Source organism: Malus sylvestris, chromosome 9 (assembly GCF_916048215.2).
Source record: "Malus sylvestris chromosome 9, drMalSylv7.2, whole genome shotgun sequence".
Taxonomy (NCBI): Eukaryota; Viridiplantae; Streptophyta; class Magnoliopsida; order Rosales; family Rosaceae; genus Malus; species Malus sylvestris.
Genome location: NC_062268.1, coordinates 8,960,344 through 8,984,581, shown reverse-complemented (window position 1 = coordinate 8,984,581; position 24,238 = coordinate 8,960,344). Strand labels below are relative to the sequence as shown.

Sequence of the window (24,238 nt, the reverse complement as noted above, 5' to 3'; positions counted from 1 at the left end):
TTCGATTGTGCAGTTAGTTTTTATTAGGTACTATTTATATTTAATTTTAAATTAAAATTTTAAAATAATTTCTAACCGTACGATGTACTGTGAATGGACACAATTAATTAATCCTCCGGATTCTCACAAATAGGATCCAGAGAGGATTCTCACAAATAGGATCCGGAGAGGATCCTATTCTGTTTTGGATATTTTATATAGCTAATGGTTTGAATCACTGGTGTGTGTACTAGTCGATGGTATTCATCAGTCAAAAGAACTTTTCAAACAGTATCGTTATAAACAACTGATTAAATTTGTATTACTGATAGCTCATTGTGAGGCTAAGTTCATCCTAGATAATATCGTTTGTTAAAAAAAAACATTTGACAACTAATTTAATCACATTATTATGTGCGTGCAAAAGACATTTTTTATAACCAGCATTACACGCATCTTAAGATGTTTTGAACGTATTTAAAAATAAAGAAAATAATATTTTAACGAACAACTAATTGCTTTTATTTAATAGGAATCCTTGTTTCATGGAATAAATTTTGAAGTGCAAGAGGTAAAAGAAGAAATTGAAATTGCTACATTAAGTTATTTCTCTCCTCATTTTTGATGATTCAAACCGAGTCCAAAGAAATTTGGCAAAAACTAAAAATTGAGTTCAGAGAAAGAAGCACACGATTTTAACCACTTTGACGAAACCAGATCTACACAACCACTATTTTTTTCTTGTCTTTTCGTTGGATCATCATCCCTTTTTCCCAACTAAAGTTTTCACATGTTTGTTGAATTACTAAACACTAAAGCGCATGCAGAAGGTCTTTTTTGAATCACAGCGTGTTACGCACTACTTACATGTTTTAAATGTTTTTATATGCGTGAATTGACAAAAGGAAAGTCAAATATTTAAAGTAAATGAACAATCTTAGATCATGGTAGAAAAAAACCCCTCACAAACCAATCAAAGCAGCTGAATTCACATAATAAAATCGGTCTTTGAATGTCCATCTACATTCTATTGAATTTACATTAAGAATAGAGAAAATAATATTTAATAAACAATTGGTTGAATCACTTATTACTAGTCCATTGCGAGGCTAAGCTCACCCTCTATCTCTTAATGTAAATAATATCGTTTGTTAAAAAAAAAAAAACCAATCATTTGACAACTAATTTAATCACATTATTATGCACGTGCAAAAGACCTTTTTTATAACCGGCATTACACACCTCTTAAGATGTTTTGAACATGTTTAAAATTAGAGAAAATAATATTTAATAAACAACTTATTAAATCACATTATTGTTATCCTATTGTGAGGTACTAATTTTAAAAAAAAAAAGTGTACAAAAGGAATTAATTATTAAAAAACACTATTAAAATAACGAAAATACCCTTGCATTATTTTGAGTTGCTTTTGAAATTTTTTGTTTTGGGGGTATTTTTGTCCAAATATTTTGATGAAACTTGTGACCTCAAAAAGGGTTGTTGGCTTTATATATAAGGGTGTAGCCACAAACAACTGTTAGCATCAGCTGAAACAACTTCACGAATCTAAGTATAGAAAATTTTCACATAGATATCAACATTATTATTTGAGGAATCAAATTGCATTTTACAAATTATCATTGATTAGATACGTATCACTATCTCAATATAAGTTTTTAATTATGAATCAAATTATAGAGACGTGCCACCTAACAATTGTTGATGTGGATATTATCAATTGGTTTTATGGTAGAATCTCAACTTTTTTATGGTATCAAAGCAGGTTAGCCCACATGTGAAGCTCAATGCTACACGTGTTCCATGTCACCCTAATTCCTGCTTCCCACGTATTTGGCTTGAAAATTCGTCACATATGATGAGCATGTGAGGATGCGGTCAAAGAAAAAACCTTGCAAGAGTTTATATAAGAAGTTGGTGTAACCTCAACTTTCTTAAGCTACTTAAGAAATGAAAAGGCATTCCACACAAATTAACAATGGTGGCATGCATATTAACTATTTCAATATAGTTCCAATGAATCCATGGAAACTTATAGTGAAACGATGGATGTGCACACCCATTCTTATCTCCAAGTATACCTCAAACTCCTAACAACCACATGATGAACCTTTGTCATCAAGGAAAAGTAAACTTAAAATCAGAAAGAAAAACTTGATCAAGTAGAAAATGCATGTAACTCATGAATTTGTCATGAAACAAGTAGTAGCTATGTATATAGTACAACAATAGTCGATCTTATTACTCAAATATTCAAACATCGGCACGTACATGCACCACGATACAAATCATCATGTCTACCATATGTATATGGAGAGCCAGCATTATCTATGTTCCACACTCACCTCACCTTCTTTGTACGTTACGCCTTATATAATTTCTTAAACCACACTAAATGAAAGACATTTAATTGATCTCTTCACATGCATGCAAACCCCAATATACCCACTAATAATACAACTTAAAAATTCACTCAGCCTTCTCCACCGGGGCTTCAGTACCAGCTTTCCCCTCAACATCATCAGCTGCCTTCTCTTCTTCCTTAACTACTACCTCCTCTTTAGGGGCTTCAACTGCTGATTCTTCCACCGGTGCCTCCGGTGTAACTGGTGCCACCGGAGGAATTTCAGCAGTATTCTCCTTGTCCTTGGCCTCCTCCACAAGCACTCGTTCTGGTTCTGGCTCAGGGGCTACCTTATAATTAGGTGTAGTAGTTTCCTCTTCGGTTGTAGTACTAGTACTCTTCTCCAGAGTTGGTTCTTCTTCTTTTTCGACTCCTACAACTTCCTTGGGCTCCTCTACCTTCACTTCCTTTGTCTCAGCTTCGACTAGGACTTCCTCATCTTTTGCAACTATGTTTTCCTCGTCTTTTGAAGCCTCCGCTTCAGCCTTAGGTACTTCTTCCCCAGAAGCCACAACAGTCTCTGCAACTTCCTTTGCCTCCTCCGCAACTTCAGTTGGTGCTACTTCTTCAGTAGTAGCAGTGATAATAGCCTCTTGAGCCTTAACTGATTCCTCGTGATGAGTTGTATCCTCTACAGGAAGGGCTGTCTTTGCTGATACAACCTGCATGATCATATACATACAGATACAACTCTTTGATTAATATTTTGTAATTAACTAATCAATTAGTTAAAATTGTAAGAGAGCTTGAACTGATAATCACAAACACAAATGTGTTTTACATATTGAACAAATTAAAGGAATGATTTTTGCAGAAGTCTTTATTTTTGTCCCTAATTCCTCTTTGATCAAAATAATACAAGTAAATAAAGATATACTGAAAGACAAAATAAATGTGCGAAAATCACTTCACACAAATCAATGTAAAATAAACCAGTCTGGAACCGAAGTTGAGTGAACACCTGAGCAGTGGCCATAATGGGAATCGAAAAGTGATCAAATTGAACAAATTAGAAGATCGAGAGAAAGGCGAACTTAGATGAGGAGAAAGCCAAGAACAAATTAAAACTAATGGTTGCATGAATAAAAATGATCAATGGGATGGTTTATATAGAGGAGTCCATAGACCTCACTGCCTCGTGGTTGATGCACGAGAGGACTAGAGTGGTGGGAAATTTTTGTTTCTCACCGCCCTCAAATGATGATGGTGCTTATCACATATTACTCTTGAATGAATTTAAATTTCGAGATCTGTACGATGGATAGACACAAATCTTAAATTTACATTCATCCAATAATAATAATAATAATTAAATAGGATGGTAAAGAATTGCCACTGCTTGAGAGTGGTGAGCAAAAATGCACACCCTATTAGGGGAGATCAAATCATCTGCACCCAAAATGGATATGGCCTCTCTATGACTCCAATAATTAACTAATACATGTTTATAAACTTAACTTTTTTTTTAATTTTATTGTTAGAAAGTTAATATATGTTAGTCAATGATTGATGTCACAAATACACCGCACGCATTTTGAATGAAGAATTGGTGGGGTGGCGAGGGCGAGGGAAACTGAGGGAAACTGAGGAATCTTGGGATTTGACACCTCATATCTCTCAAAATTCATGAGATTGGCATGTTTGGTAATAATGTCACACAAAAGGTTTTGGATCCAATTTGGGTTAAATAATCGCTCTTATAGCGGTTAGAGAAATGTTAAAGAAATTCTTTTAAAAGTAAGATTTTTTATGAATTTTCTGCCATTTTATATTTTTGACATAATATTTTATAACATTGACACAAAAATTGATATTCAACTATACAATAACAGAGAATCTATAAATAATCTCATTTTAAGAGAGTCTTCTTAATATTTTTTTAATTATTATAATGATCTTAGGATGGCAGGGAATGATAATAATGGGCATCTTTTGCTTTTTCCCAAGCCATCATTCTTCTTTCGGTTGTGTGTGCTCATGTGCTTTTGTGCAGTTGGGCTTGCAGGGTTACATTACCTTCATCATATCCACTCATATGCATCCTTCAAATCTTGATTATTTAACCACCATTTGTTTGGCCTATTTACCAAATTAATTAAGCTACCATGCATGTTACAATTCCATCAGGTTATGGAAAACTTTTTTTTTATATACTACACGATTATCATCACATGTTGTTAGTAGTTCATATGTATTTTTACATAAGAAAAACGGTAGTATTATATGATAATGTTACAATCACACTTGAATTTTTACTATGTCACGTTTTATATTGGGCAACTATATATTTTCTTCATGATCTTCTTCTTAAGTCTCCTCCAAAATTTTAAAATGTTTGATATAACCTAACATTTAACAGGTAGACAAAGTGTGAAACATGATGCTTATTGCTTAGCATACAAAGTCACTAAAAGTATAAAAGGTTAGGCCGACCATAGATTATGCAACCATAACAACCAATAGGCACAATTTGCTTATCAGAAATGAATAACACTCTGACGTGGAACATCATAGACAATATGTTCAATCACCTATTGCCTCCTCTATTTGTCTTGGAGCCCTAATATTAGGCGACAAAATCTGCACTATCAATACTAATAGTTTTCTGATCCCACTCTCCCTAGTTTCCTTGGCTGAATTGGAAGACAGTCACACATGCAATGAACATCAGCATTTTTTAGAATTCATAAGTAATCAAACTCTCACTAATCACTTTAACTTTTGTAAGAAAACTCTTTTAAAGTGACTCTCAATGGACCATATGTCATCTCACAGTTTAACGTTTATTTCCGTACTATTATTATAAAACATTGTGTAAGAAACATGAGGTGGCAGAGATCCATGAAGGTCTCACTTTTAAGAGAGTCTCCTTAACATTTCTCAAACTAAGAAAGTTGAAACTAGATAAAGAAAAGCAAACCGCATGTAACTGCAGTGTAGATCACATCTCTAACGCAAGTGTGAAAACTCGAACCCTCATGCATAATTGAATCTAGTTTCTATTAGTTAAAATGTTATCTCCAGTGCTCATATACTAAAGTTTCACTGATACGTATGACATTCTTTGTGCGATTTGGATCCAAAACCAAGTTGCACAAACAATATTCCAAGAACAAATTATCTACCCCATGCATGCATGTTCAATATTACAATTGATAACTTCGCACACTACTAGCAGCTGGCGATGATGGCCTTGGGATGGCTGTTGTATATACATTCCAACCATGATTCAAGTCCTACGTGCCGTTTCATTTAGGGTTTAGGCGAATGAGGATCCTCTTTAGGAATCCTCAAATCATGTTCGTTTATTGTACATTATACGGCAAGTTTTCGTTATGCACTGTTTATGTTTAATTTTAAATAAAATTATTTAAAATAATTTTTTTACTGTACAATATACGATAAATAAACACGATTTGAAGTTCTCTAGAATCCTGAGAATCCATAAAGTATTCTCATTCGGTTTAGGCAATGACTATCAAGATTCAAAAGCTGTAAAAGGAGCCCACAAGAGATTCACGAGAGATTCACAGTGCCTTGCTGTACTTCTGTGCCAACGAATGTGTGACACGTTGCAAATACATCACCGACCACTTGGTGCGATGTGGCTCCCTGTCAGCAATGGACATGAAATGGTCCTAGTTTTGAGATGAGGATTTTCTCAGGATTCACTTTATAGAATTTTAGAAATTCTCACTTCTTAACAATTTATCGTATATCGTGATGTTAATTTTTATCAAGTACTATATTGTGATGTTAATTTTGGTGCTCAATTTGTGGGTCCGCATGATAAATCATGAATAACAGAAGTGTGATAGGTTGGGGAATGAAAAAGCTTTCGTGCTCTATCAACCTTTTATCTTTTTTCATCTCTTTGAATTGAATTTGAATGCGTATTTTTTGTTCATTAACTTATGATTAATGAAATATGAAGCCAAGATAATCACACATGGTGCCAGATTTGTGTGGTTCACTATAAACTTCATGGGTGCAACAATCGAGCTGTCCCTTATTAATTAGTTGTACTATACAAGTCACTATATTTGATTTGCCAAATTACTTTCTACTTATTCCACATGAGACTTAGAGTTAGCTAGTGCACTATGCAAGCCTATTTGTTGCAGGGCTATTGGATTTGTTTGGGCATAAAAATATTGGTTTGGGCCGAGTTTAGAATTGTTCTCGGCCTGGTGCTAGTTGGGCCGAGTGTAGAATTGTTCTCGGCCCAGAGGTTGTGTTTAGGTGTCATTGAGAGGTCATGGGCCACGCAGTCGAAGCTGGCCATATCCCGTCGGGAACCTATGGGATGTGGGTGATGCCTATTACGAGAAGGAGTTTCGGTAGGATAAGGATGTTAGAGTTTGAAATTGAATGCGGCCTGATAATGAGTTAAGTTCAAAGTCCTAGTAGGAGTAGAACTGGCCGAGATAAGGTTGAATCGGGGAAAAGAGTTCTAATCCGAGAATGATTAGGATTCGATATAGGTTGGCTACTATAAATAGGGAGGGAGGACATCGAACAAAGCCCCCTCCAATTCAACATACAAACTGCCATGCGCAAACTCTCGCTCTACGCGAAACCTCTCAACAACCTTGAGATTTTTATTTTCCTTTTTCGCCAACACATCTTCAGTTTGGATAAACAGCACTGTGAAGGCAACCGGCGAGCATATTCAGTTTGGATAAACAACACTGCGACGAGGCTAACTAGTTATCTATCCAAGTCTCAACCGAGAAGGATTTTCGAATCCTTATTGGCAGAGGTCATCTCATTAGCCTTCTTGGCGAAGTGAGGTGTTTCGAATTACTGGGTTCAGCATGTTAAACGCCAAGTTGTTTTATGATTGGATACTCACAAGTAGGCTTTAGAGTTCGGCATTCTGATAGCTGAACCATTTTCACAATCAAGACGTACATTTGTTTTGATTATTTGTGTCCCTATACTCTGGTGTCGATTCGACGTGCTTATACTTTCACGAACATAATCACCGTGACCGAATCAGGTGCCGACGATTTGTGAACTTCGCAGAACTAGTAGCCTTGTCTTCAGGCTCTATATTCCGAAGCCCGATGCGTGTTCCTTCCTCGGCCGCAGTCGCAAGATCAAGAAGTCCGCAGCGCACCCAACGTAACATCAACAAATTTTACTCCTCGGTCGAACTCGGCCGACGAGTTGGCACGCCCCGCATACAACCGAATGACGTAGTTAGCTTTTTAGTTACTCGGCCTGCGCGCCACGTAGGCTTGGTAGTTTTTAGGGTTAACATTTTAGCACGCTCGGTAGGACCCAGTGTTATAACTACGAAGTTCATGACCATCGAGACATGATCAGTAAAAAAGAAAACAACCATGGAAAAATCAACGACCGATCTGCCGATTCAGAATCCCGGACAAGAAGTGTCACATGCGCGAAATCCTATTGTCACAGTGACCCTTGAGGCTACTAATGTAACATACCGAGAAAATGAAATATGCCTCGGTACCCAGCCTCGAAACACAGAAGTACCCAACCGAACTGCATGCGTTTTCATTGAAGGGATAGTGGAAGACTGTGACGAAGACGGTGGTGAAGGCTCTGACCCTCTGACTAGGTCGTTTCTTCGAAGACGACTTGATAAGCAATCTCGACAAGTTAAACAGATAGTGGGTCAAAAAATGAACAGTTTGCTTAAAATGATACAAAGCAATGGTGAGACCCAAACAAGATTGCTCGAACTATTAGTTAGCAAGGTCTTCGAATGATGACCTGTTGATCAGGCTCGGCGGCTTCCACTTAAAGGTAATCCCCTACAGGCCGAAGCAATATCTACTCGGCCCAAAACAATTGACTTAGAAAATAGGGAAGGATCAAGTAGTAGGTTAGATGGATCCGACCAGAGAGTGGAAACAACACCCGTCGATATGACCGAGGTCCAACGGATGATCGATTCGGCCATGAAAAAAGGGCCGAAGTTCCCGAAATTCATCCACCCATATCCAGCTTATGTGGAAAAGTTCGAATATCCTAAAGGTTTCAATATTCCACATTTCAGCCTTTTTGCTGGAGAATCGTCCTTATCCTCGTTAGAACATGTGACTCGTTTCACTGCACAATGCGGAGTTGTCAATAGTGATTTTCATAAACTACGGTTGTTCAACTTTTCGTTGACAGGCTCAGCATTTGCATGGTATATCAACCTCTCACCTAATTCTATCCAAAGTTGGGAGGAGTTGGTCGGGAAATTTCACGAACAATTTTATCGACCGGGGATGGAAATGTCAGTTTCTTCATTAGCTAAGATGGCTCAAGCATCTGATGAGTCACCAATGGATTATCTTACCAGATTTAAATCGGCCAGGAATTGGTGCCGAGTACCTCTTCCCGAAGTCGAATTTGTTAGGCTTGCTCTAAATAGGCTCGACGTAGAGTACAAAAAGAAATTCTTGGGGGCAAACTTTTGGGATATGTATGAATTAGCCTAGCATGCAGAGCAATATGATTATTTTCTCCGAAAAGAAAAGATCTTGAAATCTCCATCTCAAGGAACAATTTACAAGAATCCCACGGTCAGCTACGCATCGACCGAATGCGAAGATTCTCAATACGTCAACGTAGACGCAGTCGAGATAGTGATAGATAAACCATACATTTGCAAGGCACTGACTCAAATTAATTCCAAGGATGTTAAAACTCGCTCAGCCACCGAAGAGACGGCGAAAACATCAAAAGTTTACACTTTCGATATCATAAAGGCCTAGGCAATTTTTGACTAATTGTTATTAGCAAAGATCATCAAACTTCAGCCAGGACATAATATTCCTAAGGCCAAAGAGCTTAAAGGAAAGACGTATTGCAAGTATCATAACTCGACCAAGCATGCCACAAACAACTGTGTCGTATTCCGTGATGATATCCAGAGATAGATTGACAAAGGCAAGCTAAAATTTCCCAAAAAACGAATGACAGTCAACGTTGATCCATTTCTTTCAGCAACAGTTGGCATGGTAGATGCCCGTTTAACCAAGAGCAAAGGGAAAGGGAAGGCCGAGTTGGTTCTAGTACAACACGTCCCAAAGAAACATTCCCAGCCACGATTCAAGATCGACCTATTTTCCAATGAACCACCTACCAAGTTTTCGGGATCGGCTGTAGTTGAATCCATGTCAGATTCCAGTGTAAAAGAAGGTGACGGGCCGATAGTTTTGTGTAGCAATTGTAGAGCACGCGTTGTATTAACTGAACCCAAGGAGAAACTGCCTCAGACTCAGACTCTGACATCACGGCAACAATCTACAGCCACGGTGGCACCGTTAAATGAACCTAGTGAAGGCCAGCGCCAGAAAGTGTTCGATAGGCTCGGCCCCCAGAAACAAACGGACGGCCCTACCTCGGTCAAACGACGCCTTGATTTTGACGCACCGTTTTATAACGAGGATTATTATTCGTGTAATTCCAGTAGCTTGAGCTCATTAGCGAATCCAAAAAACTTCAGGCCGCCTGAACCACGTGACCAACGTTGGTACAGTTACAATTCTCCCACCAGCATGTATATTGCGCTTTCTAAATCTCAGAAACGTCGACGTCAGCGTATCGATTACATGGCTCGACGGCAGGCAACCTAGACTATTTCAGCCACTAAATGGCAGTCGAAAGAGGCGATAGGGAACGGAGATGACCGGCCAACCCCAACAATCATGGCTGAATTACAAAGGCAGAAGGAAACCAATCGTGACTTCGAAATTACCATCGATGAGTCCAAGAAGCGCATCAAACTCTTCATTCAGCCCGAGGAGATGAAAGCTCGCTTCGAGCAGTTTAGGAAAGAGGCTGAAAGCCAGCTTTCCCCGTTACCTTCGAAAGAACCGCTAATAAGAGTTCGACGGAATCTACACCCCACATTCCTCAACGAATCTTTGGAATACATGAAAGATTTTCACAAGAAATATTCAGCCAACGATTTGTACTATTTACTCAAGGCGTGCCAAAAAGCTCTTGACATGGCACTAACTTTCCCCAATGCTGAACAAATCATCCAAAAAACCATCGATCCAGCGATGAAAGCTAGATTCCAGCACATACGAGAGGCTAAGGTTCTCGGCTTCGAGGTCGACCCATACACGAACATTGATATAGCCGAACTCCCTTTTTCTCTTAAAGACCTTCAACACATTTGATATCACTTCGAAGTCTTCTCGGCCGTATCCTTATTCGGTTTGACTGCTGATAAGAAATATCGGGTGACACATTTGAACGCCTACCTAGTTGTAAGAGACGCCCGGATCATCTATGAGGGACGCGTTTGTAAGACACTACAGGGGTAAAATCAGACACCAGACGCAAGTGGGCCCAACGATGACAGTAAAAAGGAAATAAGGTCGGACTACATGGCACAAGAGCAAGAGCATGTTGAGACACACGATAATCAAGCCGATGATGCTCTAACACACGATGCTATAGTCCTCAATAACCTGGAAGACGACGACCAGGATCTAATGGGCCCTTCAGTAATTGAGAATATGGAAATCAACATAGTCCATGTTCTACCTGCTGAATTCCAGCTAACTACACACCAACCAAATTTCTTGGATGGTGATGTGGTCACCGAGGAAGTAACACAAGTTGATTTCGTCACCACCACTGAAGATGAGCCAGCAAACAACGACGATAAACTTAAACAGCTCTGGCCATCTTGTTTCCCCGTTCCTCTTCAGCTAATCTTCAGCATTTAAAACCGTTGTATGTCACGGCCCACATTGAAGGTTACCCAATCTCTAAAATTTTCGTCGATTATGGGGCAACGGTCAATATCATGCATGTATCCGTCATGAATGCATTACGACGATCCAACGCCGAACTCATTCCTTCAGGAATAACCATGAGCAGCTTCGTCGGTGACAAGTAGAGGTGAACATTACAGGTTGCAATCACATGACCGTATTTTTTATCGTCGACTCTAATACCGAATATAATGATTTGCTCGGTAGGGATTAGATTCTTCAAACGAATTGCATCCCTTCTTCTTTATACCAAGTTCTCATTTTTTGGGATGACAAATCAGTCGTGGTCCACCTATCCGATAATCAGCCATTTGAAACCAACATGATTCAGGCCCGCTATTATGATGATCACGTCGGCTACATTACCCTACAGGGTTTTAATGAAAATGAACGGCCGACTCAGATCTTAGTCCCAAAAACCATTGAGGTAGGCGCCGAGACTGTCCACCAGGATTTGATAAGACTCGGCTTGGCCAACTTGATCCCTACCACTGATGATTAATGTCAAAGGTAAGAGGCGTCGAGTCGCGGTTTCATTCATAATGGAACGTCTGCTGGCCCATTGGTATGCTATTTTCAAGCACCCACATTCGGGCATCAACTTAATCGAATTTTTGGCCTAGGAAGATAACGGCCCAGTACTGTCGTTGGACAAAGTTCAGGCTGCACCGACCAAACTCGAAGACAGTTAAACCCAAGTTAAGGACCCCTTAGAGGAAATAAATGTTGGAACGGCAATGACCCTTGGTCGTTATTTATTAGTGCACTGTTACCCCATGCCATGAAAGTCGAACTCTGTCAATTACTCAACGAGTTTAAAGATTGTTTTGCTTGGAGTTATCATGAGATGTCGGGCCTTGATCGGACCCTTGTTGAACATAAATTATGCATCAAAGCTAGGTGTAAGCCTTTCCGCCAGCCCTCTTACCGGTTCTCGATCGAAGTACAGCTCGGCATAAAAGATGAATTAGTTTGATTTTTAAAAGCCGGGTTTATACGGACCACTCAATACGTCGAGTGGCTGGCCAATATCGTCTCAGTGCTAAAAAAATGGCGCCTTACACATCTGTATCGATTTTCGTAATCTAAACCTGGCAACGTCCAAAGACGAGTACCCGATGTCAATTCTTGACTTGCTAATTGACGCCGCAGCACATCACGAGATCATATCCTTCATGGATGGGCATGCCTGTTATAACCAGATTTTCATCGCCGAAGCTGATGTCCATAAGATTGCCTTTTAGTGTCTCGAGGCACTCGGCACATAGTAATGGGTCGTCATGTCCTTCGGCCTCAAGAATGCCGGTGCTACATCGATGATGTGGTCATCAAATCAGCACGACTACAGACGCATTTGGATGACCTCCGTCAGGCATTCCTGCGTATGTGCCGGCACAATCTGAAGATGAATCCCGCCAAATGTGCTTTCGACGTATCAGCCAAAAAATTTTTAGGCTTCCTCGTACATTACCATGGTATTGAGGTAGACGACAACAAGGCCCGCACAATCATTAATGCTCCACCACCGATGACTAAGAAATAATTATAGTCGTTGCTCGGTAAGATCAACTTTCTCCGACGATTTATTACTAACTCGGCCGGGAAAATGAAAACTTTTTCCATGTTTTTGAAACTCAAGGACTCCGACACCTTCGAATGGCGTGCCAAGCACCAAGAGGCATTCACGCAGATCAAAGTCGCTCTAACGACTCAACCCGTCCTCGTTCCACCACGACGGCGTCGACCTCTTAAGCTATATATCTCGACGGTTGAAGAATCCATCGGATGCCTTCTAACATAAGACAATGACGCCGGGCGAGAACAGGCCATTTTTTACCTTAGCCGAAACATCAACCTACCAAAAATTAATTACTCCGCTGTTTAGAAGCTCTGTCTTGCCCTATTTTTCGCTGCGTCCAAACTTAGACATTACATGCTCCCGTCAGTCACTTAGGTCATCGCCCAAACAAATGTTATTCGTTACATGCTTACTCAGCCAATCGTAAAGGGCCGAATCGGCAAGTGGACGATGGCCCTTTCTGAATTCAGCATGCAATATGTACCCCAGAAAGTTGTCAAAAGTCAAGCTCTGGTCGATTGTTTTGCTCAGCACCCTTCCTCGTATGAGTTCGGGGGCAATGGCGTTGACATCGGCCTGATACAAACACGTGATAATTACTAGACGATGTACTTTGATGGTTCCAGTACTTCAGTCTTGGATGGCGTTGGGATCGTTATTCAATCCCCCACTCATAATCGTTGGTATTTTTCTCTTAAGCTCGATTTTGATTGTACAAATAATCAGGCCGAATACGAAGCCCATATTATCGGCCTCGGCGTGCCGTACGATTTGCGGGCAACTCGTGTCCTTATTCTTGGTGACTATGAACTTGTCATTAATCAACTCAACGGGACTTTTCGTTGCATGAGTTGTACTCTGACGCCTTATCGTATGGTTTCTAGCTATTTGGCCAAATCCTTTGACGGTGTAACTTTCAAACACATTTCACGAGTTCTTAACACTGACGCCGACGAACTGGCTCAACTAGCCTCCGGAGCCCAACTCATGGAGGGTAAATTCGGTCGAGAAATACCTATGTCATGACAAGCACATTCGGCCTTGATTAATCAGCAAGTTCTCCAACGTGATTGCGTGATCTGTACACGGGTCATGTGTTTGCCTTCGTTGTTAGAACAAAAGGACACTATTGAGGTTTGTGTTGTCGAGGCATTACCAAACGATTGAAGAATGACGATTATGCGATATATTGATAACGCTAACGAAAAACATGACCAACGGACAAGGGTTCATGCCACAAACTACACATTATACCATAATGAGCTGTATCGAAAAGGTGAGGATGGGTTACTGTTGTTGTGCCTCAGCCAGCAAGAAGATGCTCAAGCAATGGCAGAAGTACATGAAGGAATTTGAGGAGCCCACCAATCTGGATGAAAAATGCGTTGGCTACTTCGACGGCAAGGATATTTCTGGCCAAGTATTCTGAAGGATTGTATTGAGTACACAAAAGGTTATGTACAGTGTCAAATCCATGGGCCTATACAGAGAGTATTGGCCAAATCATTACATTTGGTCACCAAACCATGGCCGTTCCAAGGATGGGCCATGGATATTATCGGTAAAATCTCTCACCATTTTCTGGTGCAGCCAAACATGCATGGTACTTGTTGCAACGGACTACTTCACCAAATGGGTCGAAGCCAAGTCATATGCCGAGCTAACGTCTAAGAAGGTTTGTAGCTTCGTTGAAGAAAACATTGTGACTAGATTCAGCGTGCCAGAAACAATCATAACAGATAACGGTACGATCTTTACATCCGACAGATTTAAGGACTATACGGTAAATCTAAATATTCGACTCGAGCAGGCGAATGGACAGGCCAAGGCAAGTAACAAGGTTCTTATTGGAATTCTTGAAAAGATGATAAAAGAAAGGCCATGCATGTGGCACTTAAGGATAAACGAAGCGTTATGGGCTTATCGAACCTCTCTGCAGACATCCATCGGAATGACTCTGTATGTGTTGACTTATGAACACGACGCAGTGTTGCCGATTCGAGCTAAGTATAAACTCGTTGCGAATAATTGAACAAAGTAGTTTGTTCAGTGCCGAGTACAGTCAAGCCATGAGACAAGAACTAGAAGATTTAAAAGAAGTTCGACTTGATGCTTATAACTTATAAGTGGCTCAAAAAAAGATCGCTGAGCGTGCATATAATCAACAAGTTAAGCAAAAAACGTTCGGCGAATGAGAACTAGTTTGGCAAACCGTGCTACCCGTAGGAATTAAAGACCCTAGGTTCGGCAAATGGTCACCGAATTGGGAAAGGCCATTCGTTATTCTTAAAGTCCTCGGCAATGGGGCATACCATCTTAAAGATCGAACTGGTATTGTTCACAAGTTACCAATCAATGGAAGGTTTTTAAAGAAATACTATCCAGTTACATGGGAGATGCGAGAATAAAAGTTCATTTCATTGGTTGATCAAGTTTACAATCAAATAATTCTAGGGTGACGAAGGAAGAAGAGATTTAAGAACAGCCTTCAGCTCCAACCACCTCACCTCGCCCATCGTGATCTTAGCTTGCCGATTCCTCTTGTCCATCTTCAGTTGCTCAACTCACTTCACGCTCGCCGCGTATTCGGTTAAACAAGATTTACCGCCCGACTCAAAATCTTTGGCAAGCTCATAAGCAATTACCAACCTTCGATTTTGAAGTTCGGCAATTTGACAGTCAAGGTCGGCCAGGGTTTCTTTTTTCACCTTTAAAACTTTGACCTTCGGACGAATAGCATCTTGACCGGTTGTTGCAGCTTTCAAGTCATCGTCAGCCCGAAGAGCTTTCTTGAAAATACTGAAATATTCTCGAGTCCGTTCCAAGGAGGACGACGCTTGAATGATGGTTTCGACGCTCAATTGACCATCAGCTCCGAGATCATTTAGACATGCACATACCGAATCAAGGCCCTTGCGCTCGAGGACTTGCGAAGCTGAGAGAGACAAAAGCTCCTGCAATCGAACAAGAACAGTTGATTCGGTCAAACTCGACTTCCCATGAAGGCTGCACAAGAAACAATTTAGGCGCAAGGAAAATCATAAAAGAAGGTAGCAAAGAAAGTTTGCTTTAGACCTGTCGAGATGAGACTTCGGCCATGTCTCCAAGTTCATTGCTCGAACCTAGAGAGCTTAATGGCCGAGCCTAGTGTTTCAGGCTGCTTCTTAATTCACGCGGCCGATGAAGGTTATCTACGTTCGATAGCCACTGAGGTGGCCAGGAATATAGATAACACCCTTCGGCGCATAGAATTTTCGATGAAATGAATAACTGGGCACCTGACATTTAATGTTTTTCTCGGTTCAGACTCATTATAACAAAATTGACAAAAAAAAGTAGTTGAGCCTTACAAAAGTCGATGTCACTTCTTGAGAGGGGATGCTGAGGTCCTGGTCCTGCGGGTGAACTGGAGTTTTTTACGTCGCCTCAGGTTCAATAATGGGCCTTTTTCCCACGATCGGCTGCATGAGGATCAACCGGAGCGGCCGCCTCAACCACAGGAGGATGATCAACAGAAGGAGTTTCGGTTGGTCGAGAGCGACTTGCCAATAGAATTTCGTCACTCTCATCATCCTAAAACAAAAGATCCGTTAATACTTTTGAATTTAATGAGTAAATTGAGTGATCGGCATAGTCATACTTCTTCTAAAATGATCGCCGATTGTTTTGGATTCTTAAGGAGATTCTTCCCGATCAAAAGGGTTGCCTCCCCGAGTACAAGTTCTACGGTCAGCCCTGAAGCTGCAGGCGTGTCGACTAGCGGTATGGCAACTGGCTCAACCACGACCTCGAGGACTTCAGGTGCTGGTTGAGCTTGGGTTGCCAGGCTGGTTAAAGATGGCCGATTCTCCGCTGATGCCTCAATAACAAAAGTAGGAGGAGAGGCACTCGGAGCAGTTGTCCCGATGGTATGGCTAGAGATAACATGAATCTCCCGTGCTCCCTTCTTCGCCAATTGCTTGACGCGTTTTGGGGGACGGAAAGCTTCACCAGTCATCTCGGCATCTGGGTGAGGCCGTTTGCTTGGTGTATTTTATGTGATGGCTTTGGATTTCTTGGAGGAAGAGGCCAATTTTTTCTTGACCACTGCCGGGACGACCACGTCCACCTGTTTTAGTACCTGACCGCGTAAGAAAGCGAAATCTCGTTAGTAAAACCTTTCAAGTGTTTGAAGAATAAAGGTGGAAACAGGGGTATACCTTGGGGCGCTTATTTAGATTGAGGGGCAGAGGTTTTCTTGGGTCGATCGCCAAAAATTTTATTGACTACGACCTCGATCGAAGTGCCAAAAAAGTTATGAGTATATTCGTCTCACCAGTTGTCGAAGGTGTCGATGCTGAGAGATTCAGGAACAGTTGGTTGAAGGTGGAATTTTTTACACCGTTCCTGAAATTCTTTCTCGGTGTATCTACACTCTCTTTCTGAGGAACCAGAGACACGTATTCGGCTTAGAAGGGAGCGGGAAGAAAGTAGAGGCACCAGGCAACCTTGAAGGTAGCCAAGCTGTCAGGCGACAAAATGGGGGTGGTAGACTTCCCAACTTGCTCAGCGAGCATCACAACCAAGAGGAATGTCACGAGTTAACATGAACAACCCCCAGTTTTGACGAAGACCAGCATCTTCGCTTTCACTCCAAGTCGAGGTGGGAAGTCTGATACAGTGGGGGTATTCTTGACGATGACATATCAAAAATTCATCATCAGAAAGGACGTCCAGGCCGAAGAGGTGTTTAAAGACTTCTTCAGCTCGGTGATGAGGTACTGGTTGAGGGGCCAACTGAAGGCCGAGTGCTATAGTAGACTGGAGGCAAGAGATTTCTGGCCGAAATGTGGAGAAATAAACCTGCAGCCGGAGTTGGAACACCTAGAGAGGTCCATTCTGGTGCGGGTCAATCTTGTCGATGGTTGTTTCCGCCAGGCAACGTAAAAGGTTGGCAAGGATGACGGGACTGAGCGCCAAAGAGTGACCACTAGCCAGGGCTTCCTCCACCGGCATATTCTCGACCAAGCATTTATTCGACTTGGTACAACAGATGAACTTGTTGTACCAGTAAAATAGGAAGGCCTCAAGTTCTCCCTTCCGTAGACTTGTTTCCCCTCGACCAGCAAAATAGAGCATATGGGTGTTGTAGTTCAGAAAATTCTTGTGTAATTTCTGAACGTCCTCTTTTGAAGGCTCTTGACCTTCTTGGCTCGACGGCCTGTGCGTCGAACAACACCTTGAGGTCAAGGTTTGATGGGCATCCAATCAGGGTGGCATCAGCTGGAATGTCGGAATGAGGAGTCCCGATGATAGCCGAGATGTCAAGGATGATGAGAGTTATAAGGCCGAATGGAAGGACCATGGTGTTGGTGGCCGAACACCATAGGCTTAGAGCTACCATGAGGAGTTCTTTATCCATTATAATCTCCATGGTCAAGAGCTTAATAGCGTTGTGGATACCAAGAGCCTCACACTCTTTACCGAAGAATTTTTCCATTCGTACGACCCAGGCTACCCAGTTCGCATTGGTCGAAGGCCACGACCCAGGCTACCCAGTTCGCAGTGGTGAGAAAATTTCAAAGGTTTTAGAAAGCATAAGGTACGAATGGAAGGGATCCGAGTATTTATAGACATTTGGGATGGAAGGCTGAACGTTTAATTTTCAAAATCAAGGGTAGAATCGAACGAGAGAGTTACTAATCATTATACATGCTCAGAGAATTGAGGCAAGAAGACCGAGGTTTTCGCAGTTTGAGGATGCACGATGGCATGTTGCGGCGGGTTTAGTGCAAGAAAGACATTTCGGTGGTCGCATGTGTTCGAGGGTCATGATTGAAGGTTGATAGGGTAACCAGGGGGCTAACATGTGGCATGACAGTTGGGAAATCGAGATCGTGGGGTTACGTCTCATAAATGTGCATGGTGGTAGTTCCCAAGAATCGGTTTCACTTATTCAAGGTCGAGGCTTGAACCAAGGAGTATAGGTTGACGACCTCAAAAGCGATAAGGCAATGTTTGGGCCCAAAAATATTGGTTTGGGCCGAGTTTAGAATTGTTCTCAGCCCGGTGCTAGTTGGGCCGAGTGTAGAATTGTTCTCGGCTCAGAAGCCGTGTTTAGGTGTCATTGAGAGGTATCTAGCTCATGGGTTGTGCAGTTGAAGCTAGCCATATCCCGTCGGGAACCTGTGGGATGTGGGTGATGCCTATTACAAGAAGGAGTTTCGGCAGGATAACGATGTTAGAGTTTGAAATTGGATGCAGCCTAATAATGAGTTAAGTTCAAAGTCCTAGTAGTAGTAGGACTGGCCGAGATAAGGTTGAATCGGGGAAATGAGTTCTAATCCGAGAATGATTGGGATTCGATACAGGTTGGCTACTATAAATAGGGAGGGAGGACATCGAACAAAGCCTCATCCAATTCAACACACAAACTGCCCTGCGCAAACCCTCGCTCTACGCGAAACCTCTCAACAACCTTGAGATTTTTATTTTCCTTTTTCGCCAACAATCTTTAGTTTGGATAAACAGTACTATGAAGGTAACCAACGAGCATCTTTAGTTTGGATAAACAGCACTGTTGCCGTAGAATCAGCCGACCGCGAAGCACCTTCAGTTTGGATAAACAGCACTGCGACCAGGCTGACTGGTTATCTATCTAAGTCTCGGCCAAGAAGGATTTTCGAATCCTTATTGGCAAAGGTCATCTCATTAGCCTTCTCGGCGAAGTGAAGTGTTTTGATCTACTGGGCTCGGCATGTTGAACGCCAAGTTGTTTTATGATTGGATACTCACAAGTAGGTATTAATGTTCAGCATTCTGACAGCCGAACCACTTTCACAATCAAGACGTACATTTGTTTTGAGTATTTGTGTCCCTATACTCTGATTCGTTTTAATAAATAAAAAGTAACTAAGACTGAAATTTGATGGGAAATTTTTTTTTATTTTTTTTTTTATTAAACTATAGAAGAATTCACATAAATTCATCTAAACTACGAGAGGAAAAGAATTTAAACCTAATAAAATTCTGAAAGTTTTTAAAACATGATCGAGTAGGAGAAAGTCATGGGGTATAGGGCTGTATAGCCTCTGGAAAGATACCATAAAGCCCATAAGCGTAGAGATTGGGTTTATGCTTTTACACCTTCATTACAAAGCCTTTAATGTCAGCCACGGTTCCAAACTTCCAAAAGCCACGGTTCCAAACTTCCAAAAGAGTCTGCCATGGCAGTGGCACCATTGGCGGTTTTAACCCTATAACTTGTTTCCTCAACTTATATTTTTGGGAGATTTTTGGGTTCTAATAGCTACTCAAGATCCTTTAGAAATGTTTTATGATTCCGAGAGGTTTTCAAAATGAGTCATTGAGTTTAGTTTCATCAATTTACACCATGATGATTTAACATTGCAACTATTTAAGATTTGATTGATCGTTAGTTTACTGTTAAATTGATGATGTGACAAAATAAGACACTCATTTTTTGTGCTGATGTGTCTAAAAAACTCATCCCCAACCCCTTTCTATCAATGGGAGAATTCTACCATACAACACTTCAACATGAATAATATGGGTATCGTAGTTGCCATGCCATATTACCAGTCAAACAACAAGCATAATTGTTTTTTTTTTTTTTACAAATAAATTATGAATCATGTTTATGCTTGAATTAGTTATATGAGGAGTGTAATGACTCTCAGTCGTTGATGAATGCAGAACTCACATTGCATCAATGACTTATCATTATCATTTTTCACAAGTTATAGGTGCAATCCTGTCCTACACCTTGCAACTACTAATATTATTTTAGTAACAAACATGGATTAGCACCCCTTAATAAGAAAAATAAAAGAGAAGACACAGTCAAAGAGTGGGGAGTACATTTCTTTCAATGGTATGTGGGTCCCCATGATCAATCTAATCCCTCATGTAAGGGGATAAATGTGTAGAACATACAAAGCTATTCTCTATTTCACTAAACATTCCCCCAAATCTCCATAAACTTCTGCATTAGTGTCCTACACGTTCTCTCTCTCACTTATGTTTCGGATCACCACAGGACCAATTCTCACTCAGTTTGACAAATCATCCTCAATCTCTCTCTTCCCTTTTGAGAACTTCAACAACCCACCACAGAGAAGGCTATAGGGGACAAAAGTCCAGTTTTTCCCTTTTGCCTTTTTCTTGCTCTTCTTTCTTTGCTTTCAAGGTCTTATTTCTTGTGTATTCCCAAACACACAGACGATTATTTCCTTCATTGGGTTGTCCCCAAAACACAAATTCTCTCACTTTCTGCCATTTTTCCCCAATTCCCCACCTGGGTTTCTTCCATTTTCTCCCCAAACTCACAAAGCAAGAACCTTTAATTCTGCTTTCTCTGTAAAGCGTTTGTTCGGTTCGTCTGCGATTGGGAATTGCTAGTTGGGTTTTCTTTGCTGTTGTTGATGAGTTGATAATTTTCTGGATTTTGGAGCTATTTCAAGTTCCAAGAACATGGGGGGAGGAGAGAAGAGTGACAAAGAAACAAAGAAAGAAAACCAAGGTGATACAGATAATGAAGGAGTTGAGGGGATTGGGAGGCAGATGAGTGAGACTTCCGTCTCTGCAGCTGAGGAGGAGGAAGATGAAGAAGGAAGCAGTAAAATTCAGTTGGGTCCCCAATGCACTCTTAAGGAACAGATTGAGAAGGATAAGGTCTGTTTTTTCTGCTCAATTATTGGCAAAAAGTTTGTATCTTTTTACATTAATTTCTTTTATTTATGCAATATTTTGTTGGGTTGTTGACTTTTTGTTTTGTTTGCTGCACTGTTGGTTGACTTTGTTGTTTCAGGATGATGAGAGTTTGAGGAGGTGGAAGGAGCAGCTGCTTGGGGCTGTGGATTTTGAGAATGTTGGGGGTATGCGACATTGAAAATTTCATTTCATCAGCTCTCAGCTTTTGTGATTTTACTAGAATCGTCAAATTTCAAAATCTTTGAATTTTATGTTAGTTTCTTTTGTACTTTAATCTTTCACTGTTGATGATTGCCAATGATCAAAGTTGTTAATAACTAATTGGAAATAATTAAAGTGTAGCTTTCCTTCAACCCCTTTTCCTTTTGTGCTTTCCTTGGATGTCCAGTCCTTTTCCTGCCTTAATAGTTAATAATGATTCCTTATCTTAAGAATGTTTGCATCTTAATACTTATCATTGCTTGGGTCAATGTTCCTGTTACGCTTGTTTCCAAAGAAAATTTCACGTGAGAATTTGTACGTATTTTCTTTATTTTGATTTAAGATTCTATCATGAATTGTCATGTTGTTTATATATGTAGAAGAAAGAATAAGGATCGTCTTGGAGACATTGTTCTGTTTAGCTACAACCCTGAGCTTATCTCTTAGTTTTATGAATCTCAATCTGTCTGAGGCGCCATCATTTTAGGGGGCCTGTAATATTGGGAATGGTTTTGCATAATTTGTTTTATTGTCTGTTTTAATGAATGGTGTTATCATTTTAGAGCTGATATCTTGCACTGTTTTCTGCATGTGGTGTATCTTGCAGCGCAAGGCCTGTATCTGGACTTGATAGTAGAACACCATAATTGTTGAACTTTGAAAATTAGTGATTCTTCACCTATCGTCATTTTACTAGAACATTCTCGGATCTTTTTTCCTCGAATCTTGTACTTGTAGCCTTGTAGAATGTAGAGATGAAATTGTCAATTTTTGGGTTTCTTTCTTCATCTTTTTTCTTCTTTGTTTCCAACGAACCTACGGGTACAGTTAGCTATATTCTTTACTAATTTGATAGTAAGGATGTACATTTAGAAATAAATGATTTAGCTCCAATACTCTATTTCCGATGTTTTACTCTTTACAGAGACGATAATTGTTTGACAAAAGTATGCCTTAATCCATATTTTTGCGCTTTTTTTAAAGGGCTTTCCGTTCCTTTCTCGCGCATAGTAATTGTTTCCCTTGTTTTACAACAGAAACTCTTGAACCAGAAGTGAAGTTCATTCAGCTGTCAATCCTTTCTCCTGGTAGACCTGACATTGTTCTTGATATTCCGGAAGATGGGAAACCCAAAGGCTTATGGTTTACGCTGAAAGAAGGTAGTCCGCACAACCTGAAGTTCTCCTTCCAAGTTAAGAATAACATTGTGTCCGGCCTCAAGTACACCAACACTGTTTGGAAAACTGGTGTCAAGGGTAAGTAATCCATCTCCATCCTAGTTGTTCATGTAAAATGAAACATCCCGAATTGTTCCATTCAAGATTATTTTAATTTCAGTCGACAGCACAAAAGAGATGATTGGAACTTTCAGTCCTCAGCAAGAGCCTTACATACATGTGATGCCGGAAGAGACCACACCTTCTGGCATGTTTGCCAGAGGATCATATTCTGCAAGATCAAAGGTAAGCCTAGTCGAAGTATTTTTCAGTTAATTGACCGCAGTGATATAGTCACCACTAGAAAGTCTCATCCTGTTCTGTCTATCTTTCTGTTATTGCAGTTTCTTGACGATGATAACAAGTGCTACCTGGAGATCAATTACACCTTCGATATTCGAAAGGAATGGGCTAAATAAACCGATAATTTCCCAGAGTGCTAGCAAATCTCTTCCATTCAGCTGATGTTCTCACACCGCAGTTAGTTTAAGATTTTTTCCGGTTAATGATACCCGAATAGTACTTACTTCCATGCTTATGCTAAGTTTGTTACTTAATTTTCATAACATCGGATTGCAAGAAAGCGAGTGTTTTTTTTTCTTTTCGAGGGGATTCTTTGGTTACTGCCTGCAATAAAAAAGGTGAGCTTAGATTCTGTTCTAATCGAAAGCATTGTTGCTCTGGTTTGGATGCATTTGGATTTGTTTTCTTCATCTTCTTCCTATTCAAATCGGCCCTATTTGTTTCTTCCACCTAAAAGAGTATCGAAAATTTGGAAATTTATTGGGACAAACAGAATGCTTAAGCTAATCTTAATAGGTTGGTGACAAGTGCTTCAAATTCACCGTCAAAACACGAGTTGTTGGCAATGAGGCTCCTACCTTAAGTGGTTAAGAGCATTATCCTACACTGGAGTCCCTAAGTTCGGTTTCCTCCGGTCTCTATCCCCGGTATTAATAAACAAAGAAAAAACAAGAGTTGTTGAGTTCAAATCCAAGTTTTCCTAGCATGAACGCAATAGGGTTCAAAGATTGAGGCCCTCACATTTGTGTCATGCCTCTTTATTGTTAGGTGCAAGAGATTTCAAAGAAAACCATACCTGAAAGGAAGAGCTTGATTAGGTCATCCTGTCTGCTTTCTGCACTTTGACGATAACCCACCATCCTCCTACCTCCACATTCATGCTCTAGGACTTTGCCATTGTATAGTCTTAGTGCTTTCTTCCTAACAAGTCTTAAAAACGGAATGAACGCGAGAGTTTCAATGTGCCGGGAATACGGTCTGGTACAGCAATTGTCATAATGCAATTAATTGATTTTTTTTTTCAAATTTCCAACTAACGGGATTATTACACTTGGTGTAGCAGGTCAT

General features: G+C 40.5%; 2 protein-coding genes and 1 pseudogene across 2 annotated transcripts; 1 reads left to right on the top strand and 2 right to left on the bottom strand.

Moving 5' to 3' along the window:
- Positions 1–2,216: 2,216 nt before the first annotated feature.
- On the bottom strand, positions 2,217–3,530 carry LOC126583794 (uncharacterized). Its single transcript, XM_050248316.1, has 2 exons — positions 3,364–3,530; positions 2,217–3,064 (listed from the first exon to the last, which is right to left on the bottom strand). Exons 1-2 carry the CDS (start codon positions 3,376–3,378, stop codon positions 2,468–2,470), a joined length of 612 nt encoding a protein of 203 aa, XP_050104273.1. The 5' UTR covers positions 3,379–3,530; the 3' UTR covers positions 2,217–2,467.
- Positions 3,531–16,048: 12,518 nt separating this feature from the next.
- On the bottom strand, positions 16,049–18,216 carry LOC126633759 (uncharacterized; annotated as a pseudogene).
- A 2,470-nt stretch (positions 18,217–20,686) lies between these two features.
- On the top strand, positions 20,687–23,530 carry LOC126583976 (rho GDP-dissociation inhibitor 1-like). The gene is made up of 5 exons (XM_050248541.1): positions 20,687–21,410; positions 21,547–21,613; positions 22,688–22,906; positions 22,989–23,113; positions 23,212–23,530. Exons 1-5 carry the CDS (start codon positions 21,210–21,212, stop codon positions 23,284–23,286), a joined length of 687 nt encoding a protein of 228 aa, XP_050104498.1. The 5' UTR covers positions 20,687–21,209; the 3' UTR covers positions 23,287–23,530.
- Positions 23,531–24,238: the final 708 nt, after the last annotated feature.

What these genes read in the sequence shown, in the direction of transcription:
- LOC126583976 (XM_050248541.1), top strand. Translation starts at nt 21,210, where the DNA reads ATGGGGGGAGGAGAGAAGAGTGACAAAGAAACAAAGAAAGAAAACCAA. An exon ending in AACAGATTGAGAAGGATAAG is followed by an intron (nt 21,411 to 21,546) that starts GTCTGTTTTTTC and finishes TTGTTGTTTCAG; the next exon opens with GATGATGAGAGTTTGAGGAG. An exon ending in GGATTTTGAGAATGTTGGGG is followed by an intron (nt 21,614 to 22,687) that starts GTATGCGACATT and finishes GTTTTACAACAG; the next exon opens with AAACTCTTGAACCAGAAGTG.